General features: G+C 41.7%; 1 protein-coding gene across 2 annotated transcripts; it reads right to left on the bottom strand.

The window, feature by feature from the left end:
- Nucleotides 1-228: 228 nt before the first annotated feature.
- On the bottom strand, nucleotides 229-23,295 carry hacd3 (3-hydroxyacyl-CoA dehydratase 3). Of its 2 annotated transcripts, none has more exons than XM_060923863.1 (11): nucleotides 22,895-23,295; nucleotides 14,358-14,400; nucleotides 14,200-14,273; nucleotides 9,333-9,497; nucleotides 9,139-9,187; nucleotides 8,916-9,026; nucleotides 8,021-8,148; nucleotides 2,704-2,816; nucleotides 1,276-1,382; nucleotides 1,010-1,141; nucleotides 229-890 (listed from the first exon to the last, which is right to left on the bottom strand). In XM_060923863.1, exons 1-11 carry the CDS (start codon nucleotides 22,973-22,975, stop codon nucleotides 814-816), a joined length of 1,080 nt encoding a protein of 359 aa, XP_060779846.1. In that variant the 5' UTR covers nucleotides 22,976-23,295; the 3' UTR covers nucleotides 229-813. The 2 variants fall into 2 exon arrangements, with proteins under 2 accessions (XP_060779846.1, XP_060779845.1); XM_060923862.1 differs by lacking the exon at nucleotides 22,895-23,295 and adding an exon at nucleotides 14,539-14,579.
- Between the last annotated feature and the right edge of the window lie 905 nt (nucleotides 23,296-24,200).

Raw genomic sequence — 24,200 nt, 5'->3', positions numbered from 1 at the left:
AACTTGTCTCCTCAGTCCCCAGACGTTTACAGACTGTTGTAAAGAGAAAAGGGGATGTCTCACAGTGGTAAACATGGCCTTGTCCCAACTTTTTTGAGATGTGTTGTTATCATGAAATTTAAAATCACCTAATTTTTCTCTTTAAATGATACATTTTCTCAGTTTAAACATTTGATATGTCATCTATGTTCTATTCTGAATAAAATATGGAATTTTGAAACTTCCACATCATTGCATTCCGTTTTTATTTACAATTTGTACTTTGTCCCAACTTTTTTGAAATCGGGGTTGTAGTTGATTGTAGTCATTCATTTGAAAGCTTTATTTTAAGCACTCATCAGCTGCCTTGTATTCACTAGCATAAATTATAGGTCTTTTCTTTAAATAACATAGCTTATTGCCCCTCTTGTGGGTTTCTGCTGCTTTGTTTTAAACCATCACTGTCCCTGAGGTTGTTATGTCTCTATACTGGTTTATCTGCTTTTCTGCAGAGAAACACACAAACCCTTTCCAGGAAATAACTGATGGGGGAATGTTACTGCTGTTAACTCCAAATGCCCAACACACTAAACATAACTCATAATGGAAAGAAGTTAAATTTATAAAATACTTTCAGCCCTGTCAGATCAAACGGTTTTTGTAGTTGGGTCAAGGTCCTATTGGGTGTGAGAACTAGACTGTAAATGCACTTTGTTTGGTTCAGTGGAGGGATGGATAATCCTGCTTCTATAACAATTTCTCTAGACAGAGAGCAGATAAGGATGGGCTGAGTCCTGGGTGAAAGCAGGACACTTCAGTTCTTCCAAGGACATCTCAGTTGGCTTTCCTCTTTTTCGTTCCGAATCGTCTCTTCCTTTGCTTGTAGAGATGCCGGAAGTTGCTGAAGAGTCCTGTAAAGTGTGCATTAGTGTAATACAGGTCAGTGCTTGTGCACAACAAAAGATTAATAAATATTGCTGTTAACAGCACATTTCAAGAAAGCAGTGTGACTCTCAAAGAAGAGACTCACCCAGGAACATTAGCAGCAAGTAGAGCTGCAGGACGTAGGAGAAGCTGAGGGATGAGCCGAGGGCTTCAGGCAAAGGGATGCTTAAGAATTTAGTCTCATTGAAGATGGGGATAGACTGGATGACTGCCACAGCTGATGGACAAACAAGCCAGAAACAAAATCCTAAACAGCTGAACCAAACCACCTGATCTGATTGGTAGCAAACATCAATAGCTTAGAGAGGATAAAACTGATTTAAAAAAAAACAAGCCATTTACTATTCTCACCTTCAGCAAGCACACCAAGTGGGTACAGGGGAATCCAAATAGTATACCGTAGCCAAGTCAGTGTTTTCCATTCAGTGTCAATGCAGGCCAACATGTAAAAGGGGTACCTAAGGTGAATCATCACATGCATTTATCAAAATGTATTTAAAATATTTCATTTTTATAATCCATTTTCACCAGAACCACTTACATAATTTCAGTTTCTACTTTCAAAAGATAATTATTGCCAACATCATTGTATTTATGAGCATTATATTTTGCATCCTTTTACTACAAAGATGAACATGTATGATAATGTGGGAATTGATCCAGCAAAGCCAGTGTTTCATGTGACTTCTTTAGAACTAGCCGCTAGGTTAAGATGAAAACTTTCATGTGCTTCAAACACACACTATGGCAAAGTTTGTGGACACCTGACCATCACACCCATATACACTACCGTTCAAAAGTTTGGGGTCACCCAGACAATTTTGTGTTTTCCATGAAAAGTCACACTTTTATTTACCACCATAAGTTGTAAAATGAATAGAAAATATAGTCAAGACATTTTTCTGGCCATTTTGAGCATTTCATCGACTCCACAAATGTGATGCTCCAGAAAGTCAATCTGCTCAAAGGAAGGTCAGTTTTATAGCTTCTCTAAAGAGCTCAACTGTTTTCAGCTGTGCTAACATGATTGTACAAGGGTTTTCTAATCATCCATTAGCCTTCTGAGGCAATGAGCAAACACATTGTACCATTAGAACACTGGAGTGAGAGTTGCTGGAAATGGGCCTCTATACACCTATGGAGATATTGCACCAAAAACCAGACATTTGCAGCTAGAATAGTCATTTACCACATTAGCAATGTATAGAGTGGATTTCTGATTAGTTTAAAGTGATCCTCATTGAAAAGAACAGTGCTTTTCTTTCAAAAATAAGGACATTTCAAAGTGACCCCAAACTTTTGAACAGTAGTGTATGCTTTTTGAGCATCACATTCCAGATTTAGTCCCACTTTGCTGTTATAATAACCTCCACTCTTCTGGGAAAGCTTTCCACTAGATTTTGGAACATGGATTTCCCCCATTATGACACAACAGCCTTCAGGTGAGAAGTTCTGGTGTGCAGTCTGCATTCTAGCTCATCCCAAAAGTATTCAGTGGGGGTGGGTGGGTTAGGGCTCTGTCCAGGTCATTCAAGTTGTTCCTCTACAACCTTGAGAAATCATGGTCTTTGTGGACCTTGCTTTGTGCACGGGGTACTGTCCTGCTGGAACAGGTTTGGTCTCTTAGTTCTCGTAAAGGAAAGTGGAATGCTACAGGATGCGAAGACATCCTGTACAGTTGCACTCCAACAGTTTAGGGAAGGCTCACACATGGGTGTGACGGTCAGGTATTCACTTTTTTTTTTTAAACAAGTGGCTAATTTGCATTTAGAAGCTCACCGAAATATTTCAATGGCACTCCAGAAATAGAAGACAAAGAAAACAACAGGCTTGTTCTGCATTTCCTCTAGGCTCCCAAAGATGACGAAAAGGACAAAGTTCCTCCCCATCACCTTTAAATGTTTGGGAAGACAAAATAAAAATTTTCAGTTTTAACTTCAACACTGCATAGGTGCAGACCACACCTTTACTTATAACAGAGTTGTGTGACTGGATACCCAAGAAGCTGAAAGACATTTTTCCTCATATAGTAAAAATGCATGAGGATAAACAATTATTTCCAAGAAAAGCAACTAAAATGCATAATTTGCATCATCCCCTTTATATCAGCACTAAAAACTGTCATAAAAACAGAAGAGTGCTGGGCCTATGCACATACACTGATCAGCCATAAACATTATGACCACTGACAGTTGAAGTGAATAACATTTGATTATCGCATTACAGCGGCGCCTGTCAAGGGGTGGGATATATGAGGCAGCAAGACAACAGTCAGTTCTTTAAATTGATGTGTTGGAATCAGGAAAAATGGGCACGCAAAAGGATCTAGACGACTTTGACAAGGGCCAAATTGTGATGGCTTGATGACTCTGTCTGAGCATCTCCAAAATGGCACATCTTGTGGGGTGTTCCCAGTATGCAGTGGTTAGTACCTACCAAAGGTGGTCCAAGGAAGAACAATCAGTTAACCAGTGACAGGATCATGGGTGTCGAAGGCTCATTGATTTGTATGGGGCACGAAGGCTAGCCCACATGGTCCAATCCCACAGAAGAGCACAAACTGCTGAAAAAGTTAGTGCTGACACCTTTCTGTTTTTAGCCAGCATTAACTTTTTCAGCAGTTTGTGCTACAGTAGCTTTTCTGTAGGATTGGACAATATGGGCAAGCCTTCATGCCTCATACAAAATCAGTGAGCCTTTGACACCCATGACCCTGTCACTGGTTGTCCTTCCTTGCACTACTTTTGGTAGGTATTAACCATTGCATACCAGGAACACCCCACAAGATGTGCCATTTTGGAGATGCTCAAGGCCTCTGCATGCTCTTGCGACAAGGCTTTCGCAGACAGTTGTAATTTATCGTTGAGTGGGGAGTAATAGGCGTGCGCGATGTTATTCACCGCCACAACGCAAGGGGTCGCGAAGTCGCTAGGAGTAGTTGGTGGGTGTGGTTAGTGGAGTGTTTATCCTCCGGTTACTTATAATGACTAGAACTTTTTTTTTTATAATGACTAGAACTGGAGTCGTATAGATGTACGTACTTCCTCGATCAACCGCTCTTCATGCTGCTCCGTCTTCGCTTGTGTTTTTAAAAATGGCGGTCGTGAAAACAAACCAAACCGGGAAAGTAGGGAAGCGGAAGTGCGTGTACAGCGGATGTAGAGTGGACCAATCAGAGCCCTCTTGTCTGCGAGGCTTCTGCGGTGGTCACAATTTTTGGGAGGTGCGCGCAGAGCGTCTGCGAAGGTGGGGGGGCTACGCAGACACCGTCTGCGAAACCATCTGCGAGGACTGGGTTGTCAGCATAAATTGGCCTTTAGACCCAGTCATCTAGCCATCACAATTTGGCCATCACAATTTGGCCCTTGTCAAAGTCGCTCAGATTCTTACGCGTGCCCATTTTTCCTGCTTCCGACACATCAAATTCAAGAACTGACTGTTGTCTTGCTGCCTCATATATCCCACCCCTTGACAGGTGCCATTGTAATGAATCAAATGTTATTCACTTCACTTGTCAGTAGTCATAGGCCCAATCCCAATTCTAATTTCTACCCCTCCCCCTCTCCCTCCGCCTTCCCCTTGGCCCTTCCCCTTGAAACTGAGCTACAAGGGATAGGGCTTGAAATTCAACCCTTACGTATTGGGATAGCCCTTCAACGATCGCATACGTCATCGCGTACCTCCGTCAGCGTTTACGTTAGCAAAACGCAACCAAATGCGTCATTGGCTGCGACCAGCCGCTACAGTCAGAGCCAGAAATCTCTGCTGGCAGGGTGTGATTTGTTAACTAACACCACTGAATGGGATATCTTTGGCGCTTCGTGCACCACATCCGACAGAATGAGGTGTCAGAACACTCATGTAAACAATAAAAGCGAGAATAACAGAACAAAACGTACGCAGTCAAGCAACCGAAAACAATACTCACTCCCAAAGCTTTTTAGCAGCAGCTTGGATTTCAGAAATCGCTGCTCATTCTCAGCTCGAAAGCGAATCAAGCGGCGTGTTTCCTCTGGATAACAACTTAAAACACGCAAATAATGGAGAAAATACATTTATGACAATCTTTCGCCGCGGGAACCGCCATCTTTATGAAATCCGCATGAAATCTCGCTGAAATCCGCATGGCATTGTGGGAAATCACTCAAACCCCTTCGTTCGGAGTCAGCTCCAGGAAAATCTCCGTTTGGAGGGGTACAGAAGTCCTCCCCCTTCCCCTACCCCTCCGCGTTAACTGGGATTGGGATACCCCTACCCCTTCACGTGAACGCGCAAAATGGAGGGGAAGGGCCAAGGGGTTGGTCCAAGGGGTGAAATGGGATTCGGCCATAATGTTATGGCTGATCAGTGTAATTCCCTGCTTTATAGATAGACCATACACCTTCATACAAAGTGTACTTTTCAATGAGGCATACTGTGTATATTTTTATGTTCAGTATACATAGCTTTCAGGTGTACAATAAGGCATGGTCATGTTCAAGTCAGTTTTTTGCCAAGTTCGCTGTAACATTTGCTTCCTATTAGCAGTGCATCCATTTCTTTTTGTGATTTACTGTTCATTTCTGAAGCCTGTATTTGGGTCTTATTTCTAACATTTACTGATTCAATGTCAATATGCTTCCTGCATGTTTATTGTACGGATATCATGGGTACAGTGCATATGATTCTATGGCATTTGCATTCAGGCAGTCCTTAGATTAAAAGAGTGCCACTCTTCCCCTTCATTTGTTGTGACCAGTGAGAGGTTGTACTACATAATCTCATGAACACAACTGAAGTGCAATTTATAGTTTACAGAACAAAGTGAGGAAAAACATCACCACAAAGCTGACAGTGAATTTTTTTAAAAGTGACTCAAAAGCCCACATTACACTAACAAAGACGGAGTGTATTAAATTTAATGAAATAACAAATGGCACACGCGAGTCCTGGCTGCATGCACTGTCTTACTCAAAGGCTGACAGTGACACGTTACACACTGAGCACATTTAATGGTACGTGCAAAAGAACAGAAGTCATGATCAGCTGTTAATATCGCTGGTTTCTTTTTTACTTTAATACAATTGCATTTTTATACAAAATAGCAGTTATTTATGCTCAGGGTTTCATATACATAAAATACTGTGAACACTTATATTTATATACACACAAAATATAGTGAACTAGTATGTGTTCACTACAACAGTGAACCAGGAATTCAAAGCTGTTACTTATAAACATTACTGGTACAGTAATGCAGGACTATAAAAATATACATATTGTATTGCTACTTAGAAAATAATTGTGATCTTAATTCTAAACAAAAATTATTCCTATTTCATCAGGAATCGTGAGGCATGCAGCGGAAAGAGAACGCATACAAAATACTGTATAAGCACTGTGCCTTATCAATCATTTAGTAAAACCGGGTATAAATGGTTGCGTAAGCCAATGTGAATTAAAATTTTTCGCCAGATTTAAAAGTTTTAGAACTTGCGTGTGTATGATGAACGCCGATCACTCGTAAATTACAGCACTTAAATGATCAGTAAAAAGACTCTTAGATGTACGGTAGAAGTAGTAGTTCTTTGGACTCACATCTATACTTCATGCAGGAAAACAACATTCGTTTTTATTCAAAGCAGGTTGTCTCTGCAAAACTCGGCCAGAAATTACTCACATACCATTTCCTCCTCTCTGATACAGTGTTGGAAAACCATGTGCCATAGAAAGTTGACTTTGGCACACAGTGTACTAAGGAGTACATGGCACGTTATTCCTGGAGACATATCAGATCAGTCAGTACTGGGTCTCAAAGTGTTGCACAGCATTAAAATAAGATGCGGCAAACGGAGCGGACTTGCACACTGCCTAAATCTGTCCTCCTTTTATACAATGCCATTCTTACATGAACAAGTGAGCTTGTCTTGATTTATGTTGGCTGTACGGTAGTCTTCTTGTGTGTAAATTTACACGTTCAGGAGCACAAGTAGAATATGAACATTTTTCCAAAACGAGACTTTCATGAATACCAAAATTTCTTACGTAAATGCTTGGGTGACAGGGATGGCAACAGAAAAATTTTATTTCAGCTGAAACTCCGAACGGGGGGTTCAGGGGTGCAGAGCCCCCCTGAAGCTTTAGCCTTTTTAGCCTCTTCTACCTATTTTCTAGCCATTTTACATGTATATTGTGTGAAAAATACATGATAAAAATAAGTAAGTATCTAAAGTTATTCACCGGCACAACGCAAGGGGGCGCGAAGTCGCTAGGAGTAGTTGGTGGGTGTGGTTAGTGGAGTGTTTATCCTCCGGTTACTTATAATGACTAGAACTGGAGTCGTATAGATGTCCGTACTTCCTCAATCAACCGCTCTTCATGCTGCTCCATTTTCGCTTGTGTTTTTAAAAATGCCGGTCGTGAAAACAAAAACCGGGAAAGTAGGGAAGCGGAAGTGCGTGTACAGCGGATGTAGAGTGGACCAATCAGAGCCCTCTTGTTCATTGTTACACTCAATATAGAAGCTTCCGTTGTTCGCGAGACATGTGGTTTCGATACGATTTGACACTAATCTCGGTAGCAGCAATAAAAGTTAGGTACCTAACCCCCCCTAAAACTTTTCTCTACGGATTTAGACGTTCCACAAAAATGATAAAATTGAAATTCAAAACGGCGGATTTCCGCCGTTCGGCGGAAAATTGCCATCCCTGGGGTGATTTGATTTTATGAAAAAAAAAATCAATTTGTAGCCAAGTTGTTAAATGAGGCCTGTTGTGTGCATGTTAATTGTGCACTGCTGCGTATCACGCATCTGAAGTCTACAATTATTAACACAGGAGCTAACAGAGGTGGCGTTTACCATGTCTGGTGTTTGAACCTTTGTTAGCTAACAAAATTTGCTGTGTGACTAACAGAAGTAGGTAAGCTCATTTAATCAACTCAACTGTGAGAGGAATTTTATTAGTCTTAGGCAACCAAGACCAAATAGAATTGTACAGCATTCAGTATGGTAAAATTGTGACCGCAAACTGTGATGTTTTTAGTGTTGATTAATCATGAATTGGTTAGTCTTAACATCTTGAAGTACTGTACATTAGACACGATCTACAGCTCTCACCTGTATAAAGGCAGGCATCACACCAGTCTTAACTAACCCCAGAGCAGGATTAATAACCTCAGCAATGGCTAGCATCTGACAGAAGTACATCACATCAGCAATGGTGTGAAAGGTATCATAGAAGGAATCTATTCAAAAAAAGAAAACAAGTAATCAATCAGATCACTATTCAGTAAAAGTACATCCTCTATTATTCTATCCACATTCACGGGATATGAGCAATTGCACACTCTGATTAGCTACTACTAGGATATCAGCTCATATACCATGAGTAGAGAAAAACAAAATGGCAGCGCATGTTGCTGAACTAACTGAGGAGATTATATATAAGTATTTGGTGGTAAGAACGTATCTTTTTTTTATTCTTCAATAATTACTATTATAGCATTTTTCATAAATTGCTACTGTTGTTTCGCCGGTTTGTTTACATTCTAAGCAGAAATTATTTTGTCGGACGTTTTGTATAAAGTTTTAATTTATCGAATTTGCAAAAGATTAAAAAAAAAAAAAAAAAAAAAAAACACGCCGTTTCTCAAAATCCAGTGAATGTGGCTAGAATAAAACAATGTCATCTTGTCGTACATGGCTTATAGCCAAGCTGGTGATAAGCGCCTCATCAGCTGTCAGCTCACGTACGACTCGATTTCATGGAATAACTTAATTCTCATTATTAATTACAAGCCATACCTGCAAACATTTCCCTGTATACTGTATCTAAACCCATTGTCAAAAAAACAAGTCTACAGTGCACATCAGGGCTGAAAAATAAGTTTTTTTTCTTTTGTATTTTGGATGACAAGCAAAGTGCACAACCTCAAAATCTGTTATCTGGGTGGACATAGAATAGATATGTCCAATAGTGAAGGCTCTGTGTAGTTTTAAAATAAATCCTCACCTTCCCTAAGTATGAAAAGACGAACAGTCATGTTGACAAAGATCCAAGAAAAGCCAAGAAACTGGACCAGGTTGTACATGAAGAGATATCCCTTTTTCAAGCCTAGGTAAGCTGGGGGAAAAATCAACTGGTACCTGAGCATGTGGTATTTAGAAATTCTCTCTCTCTTTATTTTTGAAAAAAATATTCAGTTACTGCACTTGAAAATCAAAAGTTCACTTACGGTCCTTTGGAATCCTTGACTCAATGCTTATTTTATTTATTTTTTCTTCCTGTCCAAAAAAAAAAAAAAGGGTTAGTGAAAGTCAAAATCTATTCTACTTTAAATGGTTGAACACCTGTGAAGAAAGTAACTATTTAGTTTTACTGAGATTCTGGTCATAAGAAACACATCCTACAATTCAGAAGTCCCCCAACCTTTTGCCTCAGCTCCATCTCAGCATCTGACTCATCCAGCCAGCGGTCGAAGTCAGGGGCCAGAAACACAGGCTTCTTCTCTTGCATGGTGAGTCGATCCCACCAGCAGTGCTTCTGCTTTCTCACCGTGATATTTACCTGCCGCTGGGTGGATTTGTGTTTTATCTACACGCACACACGAATCATTAATCAAGAACTTCAGAAAGAGGAAAAAGTAGGCAAATTCCTTTGGAAAAACACTTAATTGCATTTTAATCAAATAACAGGTGCCTCACAAAAACTCACTGATATAAATGAGCAGACAAACAACTCATTCTGTCTATCCAGCCATATGTACAGGGTCGCAGGCAAGCTGGAGCCTATCCCAGCTGACTATGGGCGAAAGGCAGGGTACACCCTGGACAAGTCGCCAGGTCATCACAGGGCTGACACATAGACACAGACAACCATTCACACTCACATTCACACCTACGGTCAATTTAGAGCCACCAATTAGCCTAACCTGCATGTCTTTGGACTGTGGGGGAAACCGGAGCACCCGGAGGAAACCCACACGGACACGGGGATTGTAAAAAAAGCAACAAAATACCACATAAAATGTTCCTCATTCCTACAGAAGAATGTGGGTCCATCTCGGAAACTGGTCTCTCATTTGGGACATTATGGTCAAAAAATACATTTTCTAATTTTACTGGGGGTTTTTTTGCATTTACTTAACACTGTTTCTTTTGCCATGTTTAATAAGAATAAAAGATAGCATCTTGCTTTATCCGGCCTCCACTGTGGAAAATTTTAACAATGTTCTGAAGTTCACTCACGTAACATGGAAACGTATGCATTTAAAAACCCTCTTTAATAACCAAGGAATATCTTGTTCTGTACATATGTTTTTGTTTCTTTAAATGCAATTATTGGACAGAAAAACAAACATTTTTAAATTTTACTCCTTAGTTTCAAATGTTCATCAGTTATCATACATTTTATTAAACTTTACTTTGTTGTGCCTGCAGGATATCATGTAGATGATACACCCCTTATTTTGTACTAAATTATCAATTAGCATAATAGTAATAGACAGACAAAAGTTTGAAACTGTCACACAATATCCCATTGATTTATTCAATTATTTGCTTTTTTCATCACTAACGTAACATGGAAACCTTTTTTTTCCAGACAGCTGACCACTTCCATGTTACGAACGCAAGATAAAATCATTAATTCCACAGTTGCTCACAGTTAATATCACAGTTAATATCTTCTCAGCCAACTGTGAGATTATTATTTCTGTGAGGAACTGAAACAGTTAGCGACATATTTCAAAAAAATATATGTTTCTCATTCACTCTTTATGACAAGTTTACGCTCGTAATAAGGAAGCACTCTGATGACTCAGAGGTGGACTCGTCCATTACACAAGCTGAAGTCACTGAGGTGGTTTGCAAGGCACCGGTGGATGAGATCCGCCCCGAGTATCTCAAGTCTCTGGATGTTGTGGGGCTGTCTTGGCTGACACACCTCTGCAACATCGCGTGGCGGTTGGGGACAGTGCTTCTGGAGTGGCAGACCGGGGTGGTGGTCCCTCTTTTTAAGAAAGGGGACTGGAGAGAGTGTGCTCCAATTATAGTGGAATCACACTTCTCAGCCTCCCCGGGATGGTTTACTCCAGGGTACTGGAGAGGAGAATTTGGCCAATAGTCGAACCTCGGATCCAGGAAGAACAATCTGGTTTTCGTCCTGGTCGCGGAACACTGGACCAACTCTATACCCTTCATACCGTAGTGTGCTCGAGGGTTCATGGGAGTTTGCCCAACCAGTCCACATGTGCTTTGTGGATCTGGAGAAGGCATTCAACCGTGTCCCTCGTGGTATCCTGGGGGGGGTGCTTCGGGAGTATGGGGTTCGGGGCCCTTTGCTAAGGGCTGTCCAGTCCCTGTACGAACGGAGCAGGAGTCTGATTCACATTGCCGGCAGTAAGTCAGACCTGTTCTCAGTGCATGGTGGACTCCGGCAGGGCTGCCCTTTGTCACCGGTTCTGTTCATATTTTTTATGGACAGAATTTCTAGGTACAGCCAGGGGCCAGAAGGAATCCTGTTTGGGAACCACAGGATTTCATCTCTGCTTTTTGCAGATGATGATGTCCTGTTGGCTTCTTCAAACCAGGACCTTCAGCATGCACTGGGGCGGTTTGCAGTCAAGTGTGAAATGGCTGGGATGAGAATCAGCACCTCCAAGTCAGAGGCCATGGTTCTCGACCAGAAAAGGGTGGCTTGCCCTCTTCAGGTTGGTGGAGAAGTCCTGCCTCAAGTGGAGGAGTTTAAGTATCTCAGGATCTTGTTCATGAGTGAGGGAAGGACAGTGTGAGAGATCGACAGGCGGATCGGTGCAGCCTCCGCAGTGATGCGGTCGCTTTACTGGTCCATCATGGTGAAGAAGGAGCTGAGCCAAAAGGCGAAGCTCTCGATTTACCGGTTGATCTACATTCCGACTCTTACCTACGGTCATGTGCTTTCGGTAATGACCGAAAGAACAAGATCACGGATACAAGCGGCCGAAATGAGTTTCCTTCACAGGGTGGCTGGGCGCTCCCTTAAGGCCAATTTATGCTGACAACCCAGTCCTCGCAGACGGCATCTGCGTAGCCCCCCCCCTTCGCAGACGCTCTGCGCGCACCTCCCAAAAATTGTGACCACCACAGAAGCCTCGCAGACAGCGACGCAGACAAGAGGGCTCTGATTGGTCCACTCTACATCCGCTGTACACGCACTTCTGCTTCCCTACTTTCCCGGTTTGTTTTGTTTTCACTACCGCCATTTTTAAAAACACGAGTGAAGATGGAGCAGCACGAAGAGCGGTTGATCGAGGAAGTACGTACATCTATACGACTCCAGTTCTAGTCATTATAAGTAACTGGAGGATAAACACTCCACTAACCACACCCACCAACTACTCCTAGCAATTTCGCGCCCCCTTGCGTTGTGGCGGTGAATAACATCGCGCACGCCTATTACTCCCCGCTCAACGATAAATTACAACTGTCTGCGAAAAGCTATCTGCGAAAGCCTTGTCGCAAGAGCATGCAGAGGCCTTCAGAGATAGGGTGAGAAGCACAGTCACTCGGGAGGAGCTCTGAGTAGAGCCGCTGCTCCGCCACATCGAGAGGAATCAGCTGAGGTGGCTCGGGCATCTCTTTCGGATGCCTCCTGGACGCCTCCCTGGGGAGGTGTTCCAGGCATGTCCCCCCGGGAGGAGGCCCCGGGGAAGACCCAGGACATGCTGGAGGGACTATGTCGCTCGGCTGGCCTGGGAATGCCTCGGTGTTCTTCCCGAGGAGCTGGCCAAGGTGTCTGGGGAGAGGGAAGTTTGGGCTTCCATACTCTGACTGCTGCCTCCGCGACCCAGCCCCAGATAAGCAGATGAAAATGAGATGAGATCTCAGACAGCTGACCACTTCCATGTTACAAACGTGAGATAAAATCATTAATTCCGTTATTTCTCACAAATCACAAACTTTTCTCAGCTCTGTCCGTTATTATCGCTTCTGAAAGGAAATGAAACGGTCGGCCACCTTATTGTAATAAAATAATTCTTGTTCCCATTTTATGGTTTAAAAGCTCACTATTAATAAGGAGGGGCCATTTATGACATGTGGCCATTTCCATATTACGAAAGTGAAAAACTTTAAATGCTCCAATTCCTCATCGCAAAATGACTGGCCAGATTCTATCAAAAGTTCGATCTAAATTGACCGTGGTTGCAAAATATTGGCCAAAAATACGCAAATACTACGAAATATGAATGTAAGATGAAAAAGAAACATTCTATTGCATTATACTGCAAGACTAAAACAAAACACTGTTTTCAGTGATAACGTCTGAACAGATCACCCGCGTAACAGAAAGACCGCAAATGGAAGCACGATCAACTTCTAACTGTTGGAGTCGAAAATTCCATTCTACACATGCAAATTGTTAATGTGTGTCCTTCCGCGCACACAAATAACACACTACGGTAAAAAATAGACCACAACTCATTTTATAGCTCAGAAACTCATACAAGACCAGCTACCATCGTAACGTATTCTGTAAGAAACATATTCTATACCTAACTTTCAGCTTTCGTTTTAAAAAAAAAAATCGTAGATTTAACAATTTTTATATGGCGTAGTGATTTTAAGTTACTACTTTTGGTGAGGTAGTGAGTGACCTTGACCCTGAGGCTTTCCGTTTGGATCAAAACACACAATCGTATTGGTTTTGGGTGTGTGGAAAACGGAGTTACGACGGTGATCAAATATTTTGCATGATGTTTTATTACGGTTGTGATTATTCTGTGAGCGCACCAATCCTTAGGTGTATAAAGTTACAACTTAAAATACAATTAGTGATAACTGTAGACTTTTCAGTGGACTACAACCTTTTTAAGGGAATGCCATGTAGTCAACCGTTTATCATGTCCCAGATCAAGCCACCATTTTTCCACAAATTTGCAGAATTTTTGCCAAATTCTGAATAGTATTCACATCAAAGATTTAGTTTTATCTGGATTATTTCTTTCATCATTTTATTTCAAATTAAAACCAACATCACCATTCAAAACCGTATAGTTTATTGACTGAGTATATTTAGTGGGGAACCCCCACAGCACCCAGTTTCTGAGACAGACCCATGTACACTGAAAGCATTTCATCGCTGATTCTAAGATATCAGTGATCTGAAAGCCATGTCATCAAAATGTTAAAACCACCCAAGCTAGTCATCTTTACTACATACATATGATGAAAGATCTTTAACCCTTTAAAACTGTCCAAACATTTAAAAAAAAGTGTTGTTTTTGAAAGATTAATGAATAGTCATTAAAACATCCAACCTCGAGTTTCACTGGTTTTAAGAACTCCAAGCTGAATTCGTATTCATTTTCTCCTTTTGCTCCATGACCTTGACCTGGTACAAAAACACCAAGTGAGACTGCTCAAAAGGAAACCACATTAAGTATTAATAGCTACTGCAGATGGTGAAAAGACCTACCCCTGAACTGGAGGGTGTTATCTTGTACGCTTATGTCAAGGTTCTGCAAAAGAGAGACACCAAACAAACAGCATTTTTCCGTTTCCTTACTTCCTTTAGAATATCTTTAAAATAAAACAATGTTCAGGAGAAGCTAGACAACAAATACATCGATTTACAGTGGTAAATACAACAAACCTACATCACACTGTTTTAACAACTGGAACAAATGATATGCTGTGTGAACTGAAGTTAGAGTACACTGAAAATTCAGGCACTTGCTAGCCATCATTTGCATCAAACTGGTATTCATAATAAAATTACTACAATTTGCATGGAAGCACAACAATTACACTATTGTGTAAAAGTCTTCTACGCCTCCAATATGGCCATCCATTAACACAGTTTGTCAAAACATACAGCCTATTAAGAAGAAACCTTTGTCACATGCACACTTCAAGCACAGTGAAATTCATCGTCTGCATTTAACCCATCTGAAGCAGTGAACACACGCACACACTCAGAGCAGTGGGCAGCCACACCAGAGCACCCGGGAAGCAATCAGGGGTCAGGTACCTTGCTTAAGGGCACTTCAGCCCCACATTAACCTAACTGCATGTCTTTGGACTGTGGGGGAAACTGGAACACCCGGAGGAAACCCACGCAGACAACATGCAAACTCCACACAGAAAGGCCCTCGCTGGCCGCTGGGTTCGAACCCAGGACCTTCTTGCTGTGAGGTGACAGTGCTAACCACTACACCACCACGCCGCCGCCCCCCCCATTTTGGATTAATTTGAACTTTTAAAGCACCACCAGTCTAGGGTCTCTCAACATGCTGGGGGATTGGCTATGCTGAATGTGTGTGTACATTGTTAATTGTGCATCGTCATACCACAAGTGGTATGATATATTATCTATATCATACTATTGCACATTTTGTACATACTGTAAATATCTATCATTATTATACCATTCCATACCCTGTACATTTATATTTGTATATTACACTTATGTTATTTACTGCTATGCACTTCTGGTTAGATGCAATCTGCATTTCGTTGCCTTGTACCTGTGACATGTGCAATGACAAAGTTGAATCTAATCTAATCTTACAGACTGAGCAACAGATAAATAATGGGGAGGGTGGAAGTCATTCAAGCAAACACTTATCCCTGTGTACAAGCCACATGTTTTCTCATCCAGGACTTGGAAAAAAAAATGTTCATAAATAATAAAAACATTGATGAGCCACACCATGAAGCTATGGGAAAGGGTATTGGAGGTGAGATTGAGAAGACAGGTAGCAATCTGTGAACAGCAGTACGGGTTTATGCCAAGGAAGAGCTTGTCGGATGCGATTTTTGCTTTAAGAATGTTAATGGAGAAGTACAGAGAAGGCCAGAGAAAGCTACACTGTGTGTTTGTAGACCTGGAGAAGGCATACGATAGAGTGCCGAGAGATGAGTTATGGTATTGTATGAGAAAGTGTGGAGTGAATGAGAAGTATATTAGAGTGGTGCAAGACATGTACAGTGGTGCTTGAAAGTTTGTGAACCCTTTAGAATTTTCTATATTTCTGCGTAAATGTGACCTAAAACATCATCAGATGATTTTCACACAAGTCCTAAAAGCAGATAAAGAGAACCCAGTTAAACAAATGAGACAAAAATATTATCTTTGGTCATTTATTTATCGAGGCAAATGATCCAATATTACATATCTGTGAGTGGCAAAAGTATGTGAACCTCTAGGATTAGCAGTTAATTTGAAGGTGAAATTAGAGTGAGGTGTTTTCAATCAATAGGATGACAATCAGGTGTGAGTGGGCACCCTGTTTTATTTAAAGAACAGGGATCTATCAAAGTCTGATCTTCACAATAGGGTTGGGCGGTATTACGGTAAGAAGGTATCCCGAGGTATCCAAAAGTACCAACGGTATCGGTCTCATTACCGTCATTTTAAAAAATATATATAATATCTAAATAAATATGGAGTATGAGGTCATAATATAAAATAATAAATTAGAATAATAAAATAAATAAAATAAAAAATAAAGATCATCCCGAATAACTGTGTGATCGTATTTTCACTAATTCTATCAATTTCCTAAAGAAGTTCTCATCGCGTGCAGGGTTGTTTATGTCGTTACCATGGCAACCCTGCGTGACATTTGGAGTCTGACAGAAAGCTTCGCAAGAGACTGAGACCGCGGTTGAAAGATGGCAAGTCAAGATAACGAGTTAGTGGCAAAAAAAAAACAAAACAAACATCGGCAGTGTGGCAGTATTTTGGTTTCAAACCAAACGAGGTACTCCACTTCCACGAGATCTCTCCAATGAGTTGTGTTTTGAGTAGGTTACATGAGTAACAACAAGGTAAAATAATATAACGTATGACATTTGGGATGTGGGTAATAAACGTTTGAAATGTCATCTACTGAAGAAACGGAAGAAAACATCGTAGCGTAAACTGTTAGGTTTCTGGTGGGAATTAGCAATGCGCTTGCTATCTTTGTTGGGTGTGTTAAACCGTATGGATTTAAGTGGAATAATTGTAAGGAGTTATGTGATCAAGACAATGTTTTAAGCAAGGTAAGGCCATTTGATTATTAATTTCCCCACCATGGCATGACGTGGGCCCATATGATTTTGCCTTGTGCAGCTATCACGCATTTGAATTAGGTTCGCCTCATTTGCACTGAAGAATATGGTTTATCGCGCAGTCTAAACGGACTTGGGTGTTGGTTGATTCTTTTTCTTTTCTTTTTTTATTTCCCATGCTTGAAAGGGTATGATCCTGCTCATCGTGTACTTTTTTTGATGGAGTAGGTGAAATAGTGCTGCAAATGGTGTTTCAACGCAGACATGTGTAAACGACAGTTGAATGCTATTTTCAAGATGAAGGAAGAGTTGCGTGATGCTTTGAAATATCTCTTAATCCATTCATCAATGCACAAAATTCGCTTTGCTGCTTAATCCATACCACAATGCACATAATTCGCTATGCTGCTTTTAAATAGTACATTTGAGGCATAGGCGCAGGTCTGGACAACGTCCGCCGGTATAGGCGCACATTACACAGTAGGCCGAAACAAAATATTTTTTTCTCGGTAATACCGTATACCCCGGGAAAACACAAAGACAGTTTAAAGGTATCAAAATTCGGATACCGCCCAACCCTACTTCACAACACATGTTTGTGGAAGTGTATCATGGCACGAGCAAAGGAGATTTCTGAGGACCTCAGAAAAAGCGTTGTTGATGCTCATCAGGCTGGAAAAGGTTACAGAACCATCTCTAAAGAGTTTGGACTCCACCAAGCCACAGTCAGACAGATTGTGTACAAACAGAGGAAATTCAAGTCCATTGTTACCCTCCCCAGGAGTGGTCGACCAACAAAGATCACTCCAAAAGCAAGACGTGTAATAGTTGGCGAGGTCACAAAGGACCCCAGGGTAACTTCTAAGCAACTGAAGGCCTCTCTCACATTGGCTAATGTTAATGTTCATGAGTCCACCATCAGGAGAACACTGAACAACAAATGGTGTACGTGGCAGGGTTGCAAGGAGAAAGCCACTGATCTCCAAAAAGAACACTGCTGCTCATCTGCAGTTTGCTAAAGATCACGTGGACAAGCCAGAAGGCTATTGGAAAAATGTTTTGTGGACGGATGAGACCAAAATAGAATTTTTGGTTTAAATGAGAAACATTGTGTTTGGAGAAAGGAAAAACACTGCATTCCAGCATAAGAACCTTATCCCATCTGTGAAACATGGTGGTGGTAGTATCATGGTTTGGGCCCGTTTTGCTGCATCTGGGCCAGGACCGCTTGCCATCGTTGATGGAACAATGAATTCTGAATTATACCAGCGAATTCTAAAGGAAAATGTCAGGACATCTGTCCATGAACTGAATCTCAAGAGAAGGTGGGTTATGCAGCAAGACAACGACCCTAAGCACACAAGTCATTCTACCAAAGAATGGTTAAAGAAGAATAAAGTTAATGTTTTGGAATGGCCAAGTCAAAGTCCTGACCTTAATCCAACTGAAATGTTGTGGAAGGACCTGAAGCGAGCAGTTCATGTGAGGAAACCCACCAACATCCCAGAGTTGAAGCTGTTCTGTACGGAGGAATGGGCTAAAATTCCTCCAAGCCGGTGTGCAGGACTGATCAACAGTTACCGCAAACGTTTAGTTGCAGTTATTGCTGCACAAGGAGGTCACACCAGACACTGAAAGCAAAGGTTCACATACTTTTGCCACTCACAGATATGTAACATGGGATCATTTTCCTCAATAAATAAATGACCAAGTTTAATATTTTTGTCTCATTTGTTTAACTTGGTTCTCTTTATCTACTTTTAGGACTTGTGTGAAAATCTGATGATGTTTTAGGTCATATTTATGCACAAAGATAGAAAATTCTAAAGGGTTCACAAACTTTCAAGCACCACTGTATGAGAACAGTGAAACAGCAGTGAGGTGTGCAGTTGGAACGACTGAATGGTTCAAGGTGAAGGTGGGACTCCATCAAGGATCTGCTTTGAGTCCTTTCTTGTTTGCCATAGTGATGAATAGCTTGACAGACGAAGTGAGGCAAGAGTCACCATGGAACATGATGTTTGCGGATGATATCGTGATATGTGGTGAAAGTAGAAAGGAGGTTGAGCTGGGTTTGGAGAGATGGAGATATGCATTGGAACGAAGAGGAATGAAGGTGAGCAGTAGCAAAACAGAATACATGTGCATCAATGAGAACGGGGATGAGAGTGTAGTGAAGATGCAAGGAGTAGACGTAAAGAAAGTTGGTGAATTCAAGTACCTGGGGTCAACTGTGCAGGAAAATGGGGGCTGTGATAGTGAGGTCAGAAAGAGTGTGCAGGCAGGGTGGAGCAGTTGGAGAAGGATTTCGGGAGTCGTGTGATAGGAAAGTCTCAGCAAAAGTGAAAGGCAAGATGTATAAGACAGTAGTGAGACCAGCTGTGATGTATGGATTGGAGACCGTACCCTTAATGAAGAGACAGGAGGCAAAGTTGGAAGTGGCGGAGTTGAGGATGTTAAGGTTTGCGATGGGAGGTTGGACAGGATAAGGAACGAGCACATCAGAGGGACAGCACATGTGGAGAGCTTGGGAATTAAGCTAAGAGGGGATGAGACTGAGATGGTATGGGCACATCCTGAGAAGAGATGCAGAGCATGTTGGAAGGAGAATGTTGAGGATGGAGCTGCCAGGCACATGAAAACGAGGAAGGCCAAAGAGGAGATACATGGATGTGGTGAGAGAGGACATGAAAGTGGCAGGTGTGGTAGAGAAGGATGCGGAAGACAGGGAGCAATGGAGACAAAAGATCCGCTGTGGCGACCCCTAATCGGGAGCAGTCAAAAGAAGATGACGACTAACGGCTGTCTACAAGAAAATAAATGATTGCTGGAAGATTGTAAATTTGTACATTGTTAATAAATAGCATGGTTTAGATCACATTCATCTTCAGTAACTGGTCAAAGCTGTGGTGGATGCTGGCTGTGTGGCAGGAATACAGCTTACATGGGACACCAGTACTTCACACAGCCAGAAGAAGAAATAATAAAACATGACTAGTACAGATCTTGGAGGAGCAGGTCATGGATCTGTATCTACAAAGCCTGGGGGATACAAATGCCACCTTATTAAGCAGACCCTCCAGGATTTCGTGATGATCAACGCAAATTCAACCAATCGCCGCGAATTCAGGGCGGTGTTGCAATTATATCCAATCACCGCAACTTTCCCGCAAATTTGACCAATCGTTGGCGTCGTCTTGAGGTGACGTTGACAAACTACCTTCTGCCTTACTTCCGTGTTTCCGTTCAAGAGAAGCAGCATGTGCGAGTCAGTGTTTATGTAGGCTTAAATTCTGTTACTGAAAGTGGGGGAAATTGTGTTAAGGTACCCAGACCCCGAGAAAAACCCACGGGATTGGATGAATCGCTGTGGTTTAGCATTCTAAACAAATTCTAGACAATTTGGCCGGAGTTTCTCTAAGCTCCGGTGAGGTGGGACGAGGGCTGATAGGGCATGCCCGCCCTCTGAGCACCAATACACGTCAAGAAGAGCAAGGATTAACTCAAGCATACATCTCTTAATATTGTTAATATTCTACTCCATTCTATTTTACTATTTCAGCTAGAAGGCTCGAATTCTTCTGTGACCTTGTGTCTCACTGTGTAGTGTACTGTTGTGATGACACATTGCTTGAGACATAATATTGATATCTTTTTGAACATTCTATCAGGAACATCCTGCCCTTTGCTATCTCTGACCTAAGGAATGGCCTTTGATAACTGTCTGCACATTGTTATATCATAAGAACATATTATTGTATACCATCGCCAAGGTTTCACTCACACACATACATCTGAACATTCATTAGAACAGTGATATAATTAAGACGTGACTTGCTCAAGGTCTGACTACAGGCTCAGTTTTGATTTATCCTCATGCAGGCATTTGCAACGATTAATATCCCTTGAGATCACACCTCAGCCCGGTAGATGGTGGTAATACACATCGATTGTTAACCGCCAATAAATCGACAGAAGAAGAAGTAGTTACTGAAAGTGTGTTATGTTTACAGTGAAGGACTGTGCACTTTACATTATTGTTTTTTACTTAATACAAGAAATTAATGGATGCCAACATTTTTGCCAAAATGGTATTTTATTTTCCATTGTTTAGGCAGCTTCAGAATCATACTGTGAGATTCCGTTCAAATTCTGTGGTTGGTAGAAGAGAGCAACTGGACTTGCTTGAAAAGTCTTGAAGACGTTTCGCCTCTCGTCCGAAAGGCATCCTCAGTTCTGTCTGTCTAATAGGGAGTATCAAGTATTTATCCTCTCATGGATCATCATAGAATCCGAATCAGAATGCTGATGGCTGCATTGTAGGTGGCTGATAGATGTCATAAACACCCACCTCTGTTCAGTGATGGTCGTTCCAGGTTGACAAAAATGAACGATCCTCTCTGGCTAAGATGTCTGCCAGTTTTCTGGAAGTCCTTTCAGATTCTATGATGATCCATGAGAGGATAAATACTTGATACTCCCTATTAGACAGACAGAACTGAGGATGCCTTTCGGACGAGAGGCGAAACGTCTTCAAGACTTTTCAAGCAAGTCCAGTTGCTCTCTTCTACCAACCACAGATTACTATGTACCTGGATGACTGAGTATCTTCACAGATATGTTTCTACGCACTTTGGGATGAGTTCCCTTCGACTGGTGCGGGAGTATGAGAGGACTTCCAGAAAACTGGCAGACATGTTCGCCAGAGAGGATCGTTCATTTTTGTCAACCTGGAACGACCATCACTGAACAGAGGTGGGTGTCTATGACATCTATCAGCCACCTACAATGCAGCCATCAGCATTCTGATTCTGATCCATGAGAGGATAAATACTTGATACTCCCTATTAGACAGACAGAACTGAGGAAGCCTTTCGGACGAGAGGCGAAACGTCTTCAAGACTTTTCAAGCAAGTCCAGTTGCTCTCTTCTACCAACCACAGATTACTATGTACCTGGATGACTGAGTATCTTCACAGATATGTTCTGTTCAAATTGTTTTTTTTCTTCTATGAAGCCTGAACCATTTATTTTATTAGTTTATAATTGTTTAATTTAGTCTTCAGGAGAGACTGCCTGCACATAGTACTAGTATTAATAGTTTTTTTTTTCTTACATGAAAGCTGAGGCATTTATATTATATTAAGGTAACTTCATGTTGTGCTGTGAGATTCTCTGCACTTTAACTTTTGAACCAACAGGTGCATTTGGATAAGTAAAGCCTATTTTTCTGCATTTTTGTAGTCCTGGTAATCTTTTATATTGGTAAAGTTGTTTATAGGACCATTTCTCAGTGTCTGTTTTTTTTAATCAATAGTTTTTCAGTAATAACTTATTAAACATATCACTCAATTTTAATCACAAAAAGACAATTTCTCGCAACATTTTGCAAAAAAAACCCCGCAACATCAGACATTTTAGCCGCAACAATCACAAAAAAGGCCCGCGGAATCCTGGGGGGACTGATTAAGATATGGTTACGTTGTGTTTAATGATTAAAAAACAAACAAACAAATAAACCCTTGTTTTAAAGGATTTGCATGTGGACTTTGATATCCTGTCAGAGAATCAGGTTTCACTTCGACAGTTAGTAACTTGGTCATTCATTTTTCCAATGAATGCATGCACATTTTCCAGTGTGTACTTGTTTCTTACTGATATCGAATCTTCCGCATCATATTGACAATGTCTGCTGCTGCTGCTAACTCACTTAGCTAACCAGCTAACTGTCAAGAAGAACTGCCAGATATTTAGTTTTAAGCCAAAAAAAAAAGACAATAAATAAATAAAAATGTGCCTCCATGTACCAGAGCATATTTATATCGTGTATAAGTTTAGAAAGAATTACAGACAAACAAGTTCGTGGACTAAACTTGGCGCTGGTTCTGTGGTGAAATGGCAGCTAGCTTATGCTAATTCGCGCTACTTCATTGAGCAGAAAGACACCGCTGTTACCTTTGCATCGCTTATCTCCACCCGCAGGTAAATTTCGCTGTGCCTCTGGGCCCAGAACACGTGCGGTGTGAGAGTCTGCATCGTGACAGGTTTATGTGGCGATATAATGTTCACTTCAGCTCCTGAAACCTGGCCTGAACCAGCACACACACCTCCGACACATCAAGAACAGCTTCTCGGAAGATGCAGAGCAAAGGGAAGCGTTTACCCACAGCGTTGCCAAATACTACTGACGTTTTCCAGCCCGAAATGTAAAATGTACTTGATGCCTATCTTGTAAAGTAAAAATATGCAGCTAAAGACCAGTATGCTATTTGTAAATCGAACAACAATGCAAACAACTTCTAAATAGCAACATGAGACGGTCAGTGCTGGAGGTGAAGAATCTGCAGTGTGGTGCTCGGCTCCGGATGTGTGTATTACCGCCATCTACCGGGCTGAGGTGTCATATCAAGGGATATTAAAGGGATAGTTTTTAACACGGGCGGCACGGTGGTGTAGTGGTTAGCGCTGTCGCCTCACAGCAAGAAGGTCCTGGGTTCGAGCCCCGGGGCCTGTGTGGAGTTTGCATGTTCTCCCCGTGTCCGCGTGGGTTTCCTCCGGGTGCTCCGGTTTCCCCCACAGTCCAAAGACATGCAGGTTAGGATAAGGCAGCTGGGCCATAGAAGGTTCACGCTGCATACTACACGCGTGTAAAGAAAAGTGGACAAACGTAGCATGACTTGCTCTGGGCCATAGAACGGTGTTCACGTTGCACGCTGCACACTTCACGTGTGAAGCGTGAAATGAACATGCACACTTTTTTCTAGGCGTGAAGATGGAAATTCCAGTCAATGCATGCGGTCACCGCCGCGCCAGCCAATCAGAACGGGTCTAGGGAGATAACTCTATGCTTTCAGGGGAAAACTTCAGAAAAAATATAATTGAATGGTATAATTGAAAAATAGTTCTTCATCGGGATTGTCAAGCAGAATGTTCGGTGAAATTCACCACGGGTTTCTCTCAGAAGGAAGTGTTCTCGGCTCCAAATTCTGTTCCTTTTTCTCTTCCTCTGTCTCAGTAAAAGCAGAATGAGGCAATCGTCGTCATCCGAAGAGTCCATATTGTTGGTTACTCGGTCAAAGTAGAACAGACGCAACACGTGAACATCCAAGCATGAAGTTTAATGGCCCAGGGTCCGGTTCTTCACGTGAACGTGTAGCGTGCAGCATGCAGTGTGCAGCGTGAACCTTCTATGGCCCAGCTGCCTAACTGGTGACTCTAAATTGAGCGTAGGTGTGAATGTGAGTGTGAATGGTTGTCTGTG

The sequence above is a fragment of the Neoarius graeffei genome, chromosome 6 (assembly GCF_027579695.1).
Source record: "Neoarius graeffei isolate fNeoGra1 chromosome 6, fNeoGra1.pri, whole genome shotgun sequence".
NCBI classification, from domain to species: Eukaryota; Metazoa; Chordata; class Actinopteri; order Siluriformes; family Ariidae; genus Neoarius; species Neoarius graeffei.
Note: the sequence above shows the minus strand (reverse complement) of the source record. Positions and strands in the feature narration are given on the sequence as shown.